The 14,315-nt window shown below is 34.4% G+C and overlaps 1 protein-coding gene across 2 annotated transcripts in view; it reads left to right on the top strand.

The window, feature by feature from the left end:
- Positions 1-14,315, top strand: part of ADAMTS19 (ADAM metallopeptidase with thrombospondin type 1 motif 19) — a 166,724-nt gene that overhangs the window by 91,509 nt on the left and 60,900 nt on the right. For both annotated transcript variants that reach the window (XM_035310269.1, XM_035310268.1), the window contains exons 9-10: positions 9,345-9,485; positions 10,573-10,723. In XM_035310269.1, the coding sequence (XP_035166160.1) occupies positions 9,345-9,485; positions 10,573-10,723 (292 nt within the window). The remainder of the gene's footprint in view (positions 1-9,344; positions 9,486-10,572; positions 10,724-14,315) is intronic.

Genomic DNA, 14,315 nt, shown 5'->3' with positions numbered 1-14,315 from the left:
ATAAAAGTTAATATTGGATTTTTTACTTTGCATTCCAGCATTACATATTTTTGATGTCACACACAATTTTATGGGAATCACCCCATATTTTCATCTCAGATAGTGCCCTTTTTTTTCCTATCATATTAAGAAGAGAATCCATACTGTTTGAAAGTATTGCAATAAGAATCCCACAGTGCAGTGACTTTAGTCTTTTTTTTTTTTCCTTTTTAACTAATAGTAGTGAAGTTCAAAGTATTTGACATTAATCCCCATGGGAAGGGTGGTTGGTACTCTCCAATAATAGTAAATAGAAAGCAATGGCAAAAAGTAATGTTTTGCCACAAAAACAATCACAGTGTTGTTGAGATCACCTTGTACTCTGACATTCAGTTTGAATTGTTTAGTCAGTAAGTTATTTAAAAAGCGTTAGCCTCTGATCTTTCTGCATACCTATTAAAGTAAGTAAATGTGATTCACAGACATTATTTAAATCAGCCTACGATCTTACTGGGCAGATGGGTATAGCATACAAAACTTCCTCATAGTCTGGACATTTTCCAACACAGAAATAGAGATGACAGAAGAGGATGGAGCTTATTACACAGTTTGCATTTTCATTTAACTCTTACTTTGAAAATGCATATATTTTTTTTTCAAAATCATTAAAAGAAAGAAAAAAATAAAATAGTTTTGCTTAGTCCAGTTCTAAGGATCCACTCCAGCTCAAGAAAAATCTTATTTTATCACACATAACAACAGTGCCAAGCTAGACAGATGAAAAAAGAAAGACCTTAGAAAGAAATGAAGCAGTGAAGAAGTAAGACAGTGAAGTAGCACTGCATCAGCATTTTTAGTAAGTTTGCATAATTTTACACTTGAAATTTAGAAGATTAGTCAAGTTTTTCTCTAGGAAGATAGCAAGTCTTCCATTTCTGCCAGACTGTAGATTTCCAAGGTGGATTTGTAGTTAACTTTCCTTTTAATTACATTTCTAAAGTGAACTGTTAGGAGATGAATAACAGCCTAACTTAAACTGATATTCTGATACATTTAAAATGTTCAAAGTATTGTAATAGTGTCAATATTTTTGTTAATAAAGACGCTTTGTATCTTTTTATCTATTCACTGAATACACAATAGCTCAAATAATGTTTTTTCTTTTTTTTTTTCTAATTTCAAATAATCTTGAAGACATGTTATATGTCAATGTTTTTCTTAGCATAGGCTTAAAGACATAAACCGTAGACATAACTGTTTATCTTGAAAAAGTGCAGATTGCAGGATATGGCAGGGGTATCGTATTTGCCAGAGGTGAATAATTCTTTTGTATTGTATACTTTCTGTTAAAAAAATCTGGTGGGGGGTGTCTGTATGCTAAATACAACTGTCACATCAAAGCTTTAAATTATTTATATACTTAAGCCAAAGGAGAAGGATACCATCCTGTGTCTAGATCCAGCTTCTTGAAGCTTGATGCTAGAAATGTTAGAGGAAGGCAGCTGTGTAGCAAAAGGTGAACATTCAGGTGGACACCAACATGCAGTATATGTTAACAAAAGTATATTAATATACAAGTTCTATTTTTTACCCAATGTTTTCAAGATTGAAAATGTAATGTAAGTTATGGGTGTCTTGGGTCCTAGCAATGACTGATGAAAGAGGGTAAACATATTTCCTTTCCATAAGCATATTCAGTGGGTAAACATATTTCCTTTATTTTATTTTATTTTTTATTTTAAACATCAGGTTGTTAATAAGAGGACTGAAGTATCCTCTTCCTTCAGATTCTTCCATTAAAGACAAACTTTTTTTTTTCAAAAGAAATTGTCTTTTACCTTTTACCATCTTATGTTTTCTGTAGCTGGCCTTTCAATTTGCTTCAACGTCAATAATTCATGAGTCTTATCCTGTTTATGCAGTGATCTGTGAAACAGTCATATGTTTAAAAACACTTATAAAATATTAATGAGAGAATAATTTTTCACTAACTGGAATTAAAAAATAAAAATAAAATTGAATTAAAAACAAACAAAAAACCACAACACAACAAACATGCAATACCTACATTTTGCATTAATGTTTTAAAATAACTTTACAGAACGTAGCTACATAGAAAATAACTTATAGAAAACTGTCTTTACAACATCATTTTCACTATGAAGATAATAATGCCATAACTCTTTAGATTTTTATCTTAAAGGTGCAACACAAGTACTAACAAAGCAGTGCAGCTTCCATGTCCTCTGTCTGTGGAAGCCTAAGTGGTGTTATTTTCATATATATAATATATGTCCTTTTGATAATGCAATATGCAAAATTTCACATTACAGAAATTGTTAGAAGTAATCATTGAACTAGTTAATGTCATGTAAATTTTTAAACCTTGTTGTTTTCAAATCTTAAACAAAGACAAGTTTTTATCATTCTTAGATAATCCTGCACACACAACAACAAAAAAGATAACAGTGGAAATAATACAAAGAATAATACTTTGTAATTAGTAATGCTTTTTAATTAAAAGTCATTCTTATTTTCAGAAGGATACAATCCATTATATGCTTGTACTTTATTTGCCAGAATGGAAAAAATTCTATAAGAGAAATATTTTTGAAAAATTGCTTGAGTAAATTTAAAAACTGCATGTAGCCATTTGTAAAAATATATAACATTTATAAAATATTAATTAGGAAATCAGTCAGTTGTCACCCTGATTCCACCACAGATCAGAAGTACAAACTAATAGCAGCATTCAGAGACTTACTATTGCCTTCATAAAGGGAATTATTATTTTTTTCAATACTTTTAATTTTGCCATAGATTTAAACTAATGCTATTATCCTAGATGTGCAGTTTATCCTCACCAACCCTCTGCTGCTTGTTCCTCTTGGGTTGAACTATTATCTTTTAGGATTTGATAATCTATTTACTGTACTGAATATTCAGCAAGGTACCCCTGGTTCCTTGGGTAGCTAGATTTTCCGCTAGGGTCTTGTATTTTTTCTAGTCTATCTCTTCCCTAATCTGTTTTATGGTAGCGACTCTAAAACTCTGAACAAGAGCTATTTTCTATCATCTTTTAAATTCAGTTTTATTAAGAGATAGACTTAAAGTAATTCTCTGCAGCTATCTGAACTCTCCCAACTCTTTGCTCCTAAATTATACCATTTAATACTGTTTTGCCTTTGTGCCTTCATTACCTGTTTCAAGTTTAATAGCATCATTATTGTTCAGCTGAACGACCATATGCATTTAAGTGGAATGTGGTGGTGATAACCAGGTCATCATCTGCCATTTCTAAAGCACAAATAAAATAATGAATATTAAAAAATTAAAAGCTTTTCATCTGGAACTGTGTGGGCTCACAGCGCAAATTTGATGACATGAATGTAGCACATGTAGGAGAATTTTTGAGACTTACAGTGAGAAATACAAAACAGCACTTTATAATGTAACTTAATTCTTTCCAGAAGGTGTGTGCAATAGCCTTATTTAACTTATTTAAATACCAAATAATGAATAAGGCCCGTTTCTTGACATATAACAGGGCTTTTATTTCTTAATGCTCAGCTATAATCAAATCAAATTGAAGTGTGGTACTTGGTACTTTTTCAGTATGTGGGTTGACACTGGAATGCATTTTGCGCCTGCAAGAATGTAAACTTCCCTTGATGGTAAGAGAGATGCTATTGTCTATCTATCTTGAATCCAGTTGTACACATTGCAGGGGTAGTGAAGTGTAAAAAAATTAAATTTTCACTGAAAAATGGAGCCAACATTTGTCTCCTACTTTCAGTGGCCCATGTTTTAATTCTGACTTCTAAGCATGGAGAAATTAGATCTTTTCTTTGGACTGTTCATGGTGCACATTAAACATCAACAGGGATCATCTTCAAAATTTAGAATAGATTGTTCCAGCTTTCTGCATGATATTACAAACACACACACACACACATAAGTAGTAAAAAAATAAAAATATCTGGCAAAGTTTTTTAAGCAAGTAAGAGAGGTTTTATAAGATAAAAATATTTTTTCAGTTGACTTGACAACCATGTATAATGTTAGTGGAGTTTATTTGGCCAAGGTTCTTTGCTCTTTGTCAAAGTACTTTTAAACTTTTTTTTTTTTTTTTTAATGTAGTCAAGTTGCATAGTGTGAGTTCAAATATTGCTAATATTGAAGTTATTGTAGTTAGAGAATGCTTTCCCTAAGATGCTTCCTACTTTCATATTATGTGACATGCATATATTTTCTATCCAGAATGGACTGAATGTTTTTATGTATCGGTGTAAAAATAGTGCTTCCGTTCTTAAAACTAATTGATTTGTTTCCGTGTAGATATGATGTACTACTTCTTAAAGTACAGCACTGAGTTCTTTGTTAATTATGGTTTTTCAGAATGTTATAATGTTATCCTCTTACCATAAACTCCCTTGTCTTTCTCCCACATACACATGTTGTTGCTTTACTCTGGCATGAGGTTGAATGATCACAGCTGTTGGAGAGAGGAGCCTATGCACAGAGAGGGCAATATGCCCAATGCTAGCATAATAAATTCTATAGGAAAAGACATAACATCACCTCACCCAGGCAGTTTCTGTATTGCCTTTCTTTTAGTGAAAGGATGCAGTTGTCTCTTTCACGTGGACAGTACATTAAGGAAAATACCATGATTATCAGTGTGAGAATTAAAATATTTTTATATCCTTGATTTTTAAATAAGAAATGTATATATATGCTTATGTTACTTTCTTGCTGGATAGAAAAGTGGCACTGACTGTTCATCTTTTTTTTTTTTTTTTTTTTTCATAAATAAATGTATATATATGTGGTTAAACAGGAAGTCAAGTCTACTGCATATCTACCTTTATACAATCATGTAGTTGATACTAGGTCAGATAAAAGTGTGCAGTTATTTCCTCTATGCTGTAGAGGAAATCAACAGCACATATTACTGATTTCTGAGAATTTTCCAGAGCAAGTTCTGTTGGTCTTTGAGCAAACTTCTTGCATACTCTCTAGTGATCTCATTAGTTGATATTAACATAATGACCTATGCATCCCTTTTGAAGTTGGTGTTCTCTGATGGACAGAAGCTTTGGACAAGTGGTTTTCACCACTTGCTGAACGTTTTGCTAAGTGTGTTTAATTTGTAAATGGGAATGTATTGACAAATGAGTATTGATGTATTCATTTTGGAGTGTACTTGAAATTTGAAGTAAAATAGAAGCTTTACAAGTATAGGAGCTAAAATACTGGAAGAGGATTGGAGTTAGCTTTTTTAATAGTGTTTATGTTACACGTATACACAATTGCTATAAGTTGAAAAGATTTTACCATTTTTCACCTTAAAATACACTTTTTTGTTTTTTCAGAAATCTCGTACTGATAGAATGCACAGAATGATTCTGTGATTGTAGATTAAAAAATAGGGTTGCACTGGTACATTTATGTAATGGTGGCTGGTGTAACTCTTTTTTGAAACAATTAAGATCTGGATTCAGTTCAGTGTGGATTTCTCTTAATGATTTTACAGTCTAATAAAGTCTGAATCCAATAATTACCTTTCAGACCAGACGAAAAAATAATTGTTATCAGAAATATTTTTTCATTGATTTTTATTTTTTTTTTCAATTAACATGTAAATATGATAATTCCCACACTGAAAAATGGGAGCCATCCATTCTGTGAGTGATGACTTCAGCAAGGTTTTGACAACTTGTATGTTGTGAATGATTTATTGTAAATCACCGTGCATATATGATATTGATAAATGACTTCTTTCAAAATAGGGAAGTATATAACTAGGAAAACTGTAAGCCACATATATTTTTTCTGCAGTCACCAAAACAAAGTGTTGTTAGAGTTTCTAAATGTTTGTTTCTGTTTTTTGTTTGTTTGTTTGTTTTTTTCATAGTTCTTATAGATATTCTAGTTAACATGGATATTCTTGGCCCCTCACTACAAGAAAAATATCAGGGTGCTGGAACCTTTCCAAAGAAGGGCAATGAAGTTGGTGAAGGTTATAAGGGTCTAGAGAATAAGTCTTATGAGGAGTGGCTGAGGGAGCTGAGGTTGTTTAGCCTGGAGAAAAGGAGGCTCAAGGCTCCTTATTGTGGTTTACACTTCCCTTAAAGTAGGCTATATTGAGGCAGGGATTGAGCTCTTCTCCCAAGCAACAAGTGATAGGACAAAGGGAAATGACCTTAAGTTGTGCAAGTGGAGGTTTAGGTTGCACATTAGGAAAAAATTATTCACTGAAAAGATTGTGAAGTATTGAAACAGGCTGCCCAGAGAAGTAGTTAAGTCACCATCCCTGGAGGTCTTCAAAAAATTGGTATATGTACAGCTTAGTGACAATGGTGGACTTGTCAGTGCCTGGTTAATTGTTGGATTTGATTATATTAATGATCTTTTCATACTTAAATGATTTTATATTTCTATTATTCTAAGATAAAACTCTGGAGGGACAGGACAGGAAAGGACAGGACAGGACCGGACAGGACAGGACCAGAACAGAACAGGACCAGAACAGGACCAGAACAGGACAGGACAGGACAGAACAGAACAGAACAGAACAGAACAGAACAGAACAGAATACAATACAATACAATACAATACAATAATTCAGCTAGAAGGGATCTAAAAAATCATTGCCTGAGTACTTCATAGCTACCAAAAGTTAAAATATATTATTAAGTGAATTATCCCAGTGCCTCTTGAACACTGACAGGCATGAGGCATAAATCACCTAGTAAGTTTCCAAAGCTTCCACCTTCTCTACAAGGTCTGTTCTAGTGATTTACTATCCTCACAGAAATGACACTTTTCTTAATGTCCAGTTGGAACCTCCTGTGGCACACCTTTGTGCCATTCCCATGTGTCCTGTCATGGGTTCCTAGGGAGCACAGTGCGGCACCTCCCTCTGCCCTTCCCCTCCTCAGGGAGTTGCTGAGAGCCGTGAGGTTGCCTCTTGGCCTCCTCTTCTCCAGACTGGACAACCCAAGACAAGCCTCTCTTCATAGGACCTGCCTTCCAGCCCTTTTACCAGCCTTGTTGCTCTCCCCTGGATGCTTTCAAGTATCACAACATCCTTTCTACATTGTGGAACCTGGAACTGCACCAATGCTAAATAGAGCAATCAAATCATCTCTTCAGACTATGCTGTGGTTAATGCACCCCAAAATGCGGTTTGCTGCCAAATGCTTGGCTGGCAGGACACACTGCTGGCTCATGCTGAGCCTGCTGTCAATAGCACCCCCAGGTCCCTTTCTGCTGAGCTGTTCTCCCTCCAGCCACTCCTCTTCCAGTGTGTGCCTGTGTCTGGCATTACTCACTCTGCCCCAAGTACAGAACCTGGCAGAACCTTTGCCTTTGTGGAAGTCCATGCTGTTGATGTTGGTCCAACGCTCCCATCTGCCTAGATCCCTCTGCAAGCCTCTTGTCCCTCCAGAGAGCCACATCAGCATTGTCAGCAAACTTGCTAAGGATGCCTTCAACTCCTGCATCCCGATCTCTGATAACAATGTTGCACAGAACTGGCCCTAGAATTGAGCCCTGGGAGACACTGCTAGTGACTGGCCACCAGCCAGATGTAGTCCCATTCACTACTGCTCTTTGAGTGCTGCCGTTCAGACAGTTCATCACCCAGCATAGCACGTTCCTTTACATCTTACATTTGGATAATTTGTCCAGAAGGATGCTGTGAGAGACTGTATCAAAGGCCTTATTAAAATCTTGTTCTTTCAATGCCTCTTAGGAGCACCCAGCACAATCTTCTCTGTAACTTTTCCAGGGACTGTTGTTAGACTAAGAGGTCTGTAGTTATGGACATCTCAAGTTTGGTATATAAGGCATTATATATAAAGAGAAATAGTCATGTGTAGGAAGAATGTATGGAAAACGTATATGTGTTTTTATGTAGATGTTTTGTCCCTTCAGAAAATTTAGGAAAAGAGAAACTGTGAGTTGAAGAGTTTAGCTTATACTGTGATTGCACTCTTTGCAACTCAGAAAACTATCCCATTAAAGCAGAAGCAATGTGTTCCAGTGCTCCAAACTGGAGCGTGTACTCTGGTAAAAAATATAAATAAATAAAAAATCTTGACACAAAAATCCCCTACAAGGGATTAATTTATATATATATATATATATATATATTTTTGGTAAACACAATATTATGCAGCTTGCAAAACTTGATGTAAAAATTTGATCTAGTCATTATTGGATTGGGTGAAGATTGGATTGGGTATAGAGTGAAGGAAAAATATAACCTTGTGTGTTCAGTGATGGGTGGCAGGCCTTTTTTGCCCTTTGGCCACTATGTTGGGGTAAAATATGATAAAGCATGATTCACTCCTGTTTTTCTACAGAAATAACAAACTTCTCCCATCTTTGCAGTCTCTAAGCCATATGACTGTTATTTGACGTGATCAATACAAGGTTTAGAGTTTTATTCAGTAGAAGGTTTTGCTTTTCTGCAGGGCAGATGGGATGCAAATTTTGAGCAGCACTTTGAATTTAGTGTTCTGGAGAGTAGTCACATGCTTATTTTTGAAAACAGCTGAGAGAATTTTATTTGTTTCTCCTAATTCTAGTGGAGCATGCTTGCAGTTAGCTCCTTCTGAGCACTTTAAAAAACTTTTTTTTTCAGTTAAATATTTTTCCTCTCTTTATGTATTAACAGTGAAGATGATAATGAGTCTTCATTTTAGTTAAAGCAGTAGTTTGAAGTAGATTTGTATGAGAATTTTTAATTGCCTTGCAGTGTCCTATCTGAGAATGCTGGGTCTTTAAAATAAAATAAAATAAAATAACAACATAAATTGCTTCATCAATGTTATTTCTAACAGTAGACATTGATAAACACAATCGTGATTTTTCTTTAGTTGTGATAAATTGAATTAGTAAGCATTTTACTATTCTATAAAATTTCAGTTAAACAGTTCCATGTACAATTAAAACAAAATCACTGTCAAAATGTAGAATGATTCCCTTATCTTAAAAAGTAAGTTTCCAATGCTTTTGTTGCCCATTAGCAAGAAAAGTGCAGTTGTGCAATAGTTGTGCAGTTCTTAATATTCAAAAAGTTGTCCAAAATATACAATGAAGAGCTGATTAGAATTTAGTATTTCTCATCAAGTGAATGAATCATCACTTTTACCTTTCAGATGTTAGTCTTGTCTTTCAGACATGGTTATGTGCACTTCTATGAAAGGTATCATGGAGAAAAAAAATAATCATATATGTGGTATATATAAGCCCTGTGATATTTTAGCATCTTGCAAGAATTTAACATGAAAATTTTGAAAACAACTTGTTATTTTGTTGTGCTTTGTTTTACTTCTAATAACTTGAAAATTCAGCATGGGAATAAACCACGACAATGACCACCCATCCTGTGCAGATGGTCTCCATATCATGTCTGGAGAGTGGATTAAAGGACAGAATCTTGGTGATGTTTCATGGTCCCGGTGCAGCAGGGAAGATCTGGAAAGATTTCTCAGGTATATCATTCAAGAAAAATAACTCATTATGTGTCTTTTACAAAAAGTTGCAGTAAGTATCCTGAAACAAGTTTTCAATACTTTTTACCCCCTTTGTGGGAGATTAAAAGGAAAGTCCTGTTTATATAGCCCATCAAAATATATGTCATCATGAACTAGATGTTATTTGGCAAATTAAAATTTCACTCTTTTCACCAATTATTCATATATTCTTGTAGTAACACATACAATTATATATTAAACATGTTTATATTTTAAAATATATTTGTATAGAGTGTATTGAAGAATGCTGGACAGAGAATAACATCTATACATTATATGAATTCTGTGATCTATGCTGTGCCATTCAATATTTAATTATTCAGTTTAATTATGTCACATTAATTATTTTAATTTATTATTATATATCTGATAGGAAATAGTATGCCTAGAAACCAAATGAAAACATTTTTTTTCATGCTTTATGTCCAAATAGTCCCCAAATCTGCTTGATGATACTGACATAGTTAATAGAAGTTAGATTTGAAGTCTGACACATTTATACTGAACCTAGGCAGAAATAAAATCTTCATAACGTGGTACATTAAATAAGCTTAAGTATTTTCAAACCTTCAGTTGTCGAGAGAAGTTAGATTTTTGGCTACCAGCTCAGAAATATATGTATTTTTAAATGTATATAGAGAATTTTAAATCCTACTGGGTGTAAAAAAAAAAGCTACATGTTTGTCAGGGCATTAGCAATAGTCTACTTTATATAATAGTTTTAATCTTTATCCAAACCATAATCAGTTACATAACATTGACAATAAAATGTTGTCCAGGGTTTTCCTGAAATTCCTAGCAGTGCTGATTATTTATATTGTCCTTCTGCAAATATGCAACATCAGAACATACCATTAACTTCTATCAAGAAAGCAGACATTAATTTGCATGGAGCCATTTCTCTGAATGGCATCCTAATGCTGATGAATAAAATAAAAAATCTTGAGTCTACATTCTTGTGATGTCTAATGCACATGTAAGTCAGCATGACAGTCAGACTCTTTAGGACTGATTGCTTAGCATATCAATCTCTGAATATTGCCAGGTCAAAGGCCAGTAACTGTCTGCTACAGACGAATCCTCAGAGCCTCAATTCTGTGATTATTCCCTCCAAGCTCCCAGGAATGACATACACTGCAGATGAACAGTGCCAGATTCTTTTTGGACCAACTGCTTCTTTTTGCCAAGAAATGCAGGTAAGTATGGGTGTATACTTCAGAAAACGCATCTTCCAACTTGTTTTTCTGTGAAAGATATTTTTGTGCATGTGTTTGAGGGAAAGAGAAGATAGCACCTTCAAAACTAATTTTACATTGTGCTTTCTGAAGTCAATGTAAACATTTTCATTTGTTTATCTTGTAATGTTTGCTCTGGATCTCCAGACAAGCTGAGTCATGTCATACCATATCACTGATATGCTCGTGCTTTAGAAATAGAAGTTGTCATAGTGTGAAGTCACCTCACTGCAGTGAATGGAATAGTTGTGATATATTCCAGTGGGACCAGATTTCCTGTGTAGGTTCTGTTTCATTATGCTTTCAGTATTCAACCTCCATGTTAAACCATCAGTAACTTTGAGTGCCTGTGCTAGCTCAGAGTGAGAACAGTGCTGTTTGCTGGGATCTCTGTACAACTGAATATACCCTGACCCCCAACATTGCCCCTTGTGAGCCCAGACAGAACCATGCAGTGCAATAGGATTTCCAGTAATGAAGTGAATTTGCTGAGATGCCATTGCATTAAACAGTGTCACTATATATTAATCTCAAGAAGACAGATTAACAATATTTTATGGCTTAATACTAGTAACATCTCATTGAAAAGCACTTTAGAGATGGTTTCAACACAAAAAAATTGTCCATCTGTAACGTAGACTGGTCAGATACTAGACATGTTGGATGCCCTTGAGAAGGTAGCAAATACAAGATGGGACAGGAAATGTATAAAGCAACAGAGAGTTTGGAATATGACAGAATTCTGACAGAATTAGTGCGAGGAGGAACTGTGAGTAAAATTTCAGCAAAGTTAGAGTGACAGAGTCTAGAAAGGTCAGGGGTATTTAAAATGAAAAGTATAATTCCTTACTCCTTCAGTTCTTTAGTCTTTATATTTTCAACTTGGATGTAGTACTCTTCAGCCAGTTTCAGTGTGACTAATCTTTATCCTCAAGTTTCTCAAAGGAAACACTGCATGTCACAATACATGTGTGGCATGTGTGACGTGTGACTATGACAAGCTGAGAGGGTGTAGCTGAGAAAAAAGAGCTTTAAGTTTCTGGTTATTATTTTTACTATCTTATTGAAAACATTTTTGCTCTGAAGAGATGAGCAGTAGAACTCAATAAAATGATTCTGTAAATGTTCTTAGTTACTTCCAAACAAATTTTTTTCAAGAAACTTCCAATCTGTTTCTTGTTTTTTGAAACTTTGAAGTTAAAAGATGCAATTTTAATTTCTCATCCTCCATGGCCCTATTCAGAGCAAGAAAATGGTACTGCTTTACCTACTATTTCTTTTTTAGGTGCTCCATAGCAGGTAAAAGAATTTCAAAATTGAATTTCAAGAATAAATGATGCTCAGACCTGGAGACTTGTTGTTGTATAATACCTCTATAGGCTTTTCATTGCTCTGGGCACTTTGCTTCTTTGTGTATAGCTTGTGTTTAGCGTTAATTCAGGCATGTAAATCCAGGTACCCTGTTGGTCCCATACCTGTTGTGTTTCATTTGCAGAAACAGTAAATATACTTCTGTCAGGATACTGATTCTAGGATTTCTTTGGTTTTTCATTATTATTTTAGAAGTGTTAGGAAGTTAAATTCAGAATATTAACCTGTCAGTGCTGCAATTGTTTGCACAGAGAATGCTTATGCTCTGGGTATCTGATTTCTCATTTCTAATCATTATCTTCATTTTTTTTCCTCTTACAGCATTTTGTATGTAAGAATTAACACTACAGCTAATACACTTACCATCTTTTTTTTTTTTTTTTCTCAACTTGTTGGATGATATTATTAAAATTGTTAATTTAGGAAAATTGCTATGAAGTGTTAGTATTAATATACCATAGTAACTTAAATCCAAAGATATGTAGGCTTCCTTTGAAGAAAGAATCTGATAATGTTGCAAGACCATACGAAAGGTATTTTGAACAGTTCTTTTCTTCTGACCAACTGTAGGTTAATTCTTAGTATTCTTCATAAACCAAGTATGTTGCTTCATAAACAGAAAGTGAGAACTTCATAGCAATTTCTGAGAAGCAGGCAAGGAGAAGACCCTTCTGAAGTTTTGCCAAAATCCTTTGCAAGACTGATAGCCCTGAACTGGAAATCATATAAGCAAATACTAAACTACAATATGACTTCAATGCATCTTCGTGGTCCTTGGGCCTACTAGAAATTACATTAAAATGAAGAAAAGGGCAGAATTCAGAAAATCTGAAGAAGGCAGGAGAGACCTTACACGAAGGTCTACTGCTCATCTCTGTAAAGCCACCCTGTTGTTTTTCCTCTGCATCTTCCTCTGGAAGCAAAATTTACACTCCCTCTTTGCCCCTCAACAACAACAACAAAAGAATATAAATGTGATCCTCAAGCTGTAGACCTAAAGAGCTAGGTATAGGAAGCTTAGGCACTGTATTCAAATCTCCTTCTTTTGTTCCCTGCTGTGAGTCTTACGTTTAGCTCTTTGATTTGGGAAATATACGTACCAGTATCCTAGTACAATTAAATAAGATTTCTGTGGTGAAGTGGGATCTCAGAACAATGGACAGAAGACAGGCCAAAGCCATCTTTGTCTTACATGTTTCCCCTGCATATGAACAGGAAAAAAAAAAAAAACGGCCGCCCCGCCCCCCCAGGGGAGTTCTTTTAAATTGGGCTTAGACTAAGCTATATAAACTTCCTAGAATCCTCTATGAGCTGTAGTAAGCCATTGACTATGAATTGACTATGAAACATTGAAGTTACTTCCTAACTACGAATTGATGTTAGTAGCTATTTTTTATCATCTCCCTCTGAAATATGAGTATGTTACATGGAAATAATAAATACGTTGAATTTAACCTACCAAATAATTACATTTTACATGTTATAAAGGTGATGCAAAGTTCACTGTGTTGACTGTGCAAATTATTCTGGCTGCAATTAAAGAAGTCAACATGTAGGAGACTCTTCTACATCTAAAACCTTATTAGTACATCTAAACACAGTTACATTTATTTTCTCTAGTTACATCTAAAAGTTACATCTAAAACTCCTTAGTAGGAGCAGTATTAATTTGTTGCAATAATTATTTTATTGTGCATTGGAGAACACTGAATTTTCCATGGAGTCCAAACTGCTTGCTTTTATCACCGCTTACTGTGTTCTACTCTGCTGGTAACTGGCAATTTACTGTGGTTACAGTTGTTGTCCAGAAGCCAGGAAGCGAGAGAGAAATGTACTCCTTGAAAGTTAATTTAAACTTCAGTAAATCCAATAGTTTATAGCCCAAGTTTTCTTGGACATGTTCTATTTGCTGAAGGGTTTGTGCACTTCTATGTAAAAGATAAATCATGAACTTCGTCAGTCCTACATTTTTTCTGACTGTGAGATGGTTTGATGACTGGACTTCCATGTAGCCTTTCTCATTAAATGTGTATATTTTGTATGTAACTAACAAAACAATTGAGTAATGATGAAAATAATTTTCTTTACAATTTAAAAATAATCTACAAATATTAGTGGTACAATCAATGTTGCATACTTGTACAATCAATGTTGCATACTTCAAGGTAATTTACCATCACCT

Source organism: Oxyura jamaicensis, chromosome Z, assembly GCF_011077185.1.
Source record: "Oxyura jamaicensis isolate SHBP4307 breed ruddy duck chromosome Z, BPBGC_Ojam_1.0, whole genome shotgun sequence".
NCBI classification, from domain to species: Eukaryota; Metazoa; Chordata; class Aves; order Anseriformes; family Anatidae; genus Oxyura; species Oxyura jamaicensis.
This window is presented reverse-complemented; position numbering and strand designations above follow the sequence as displayed.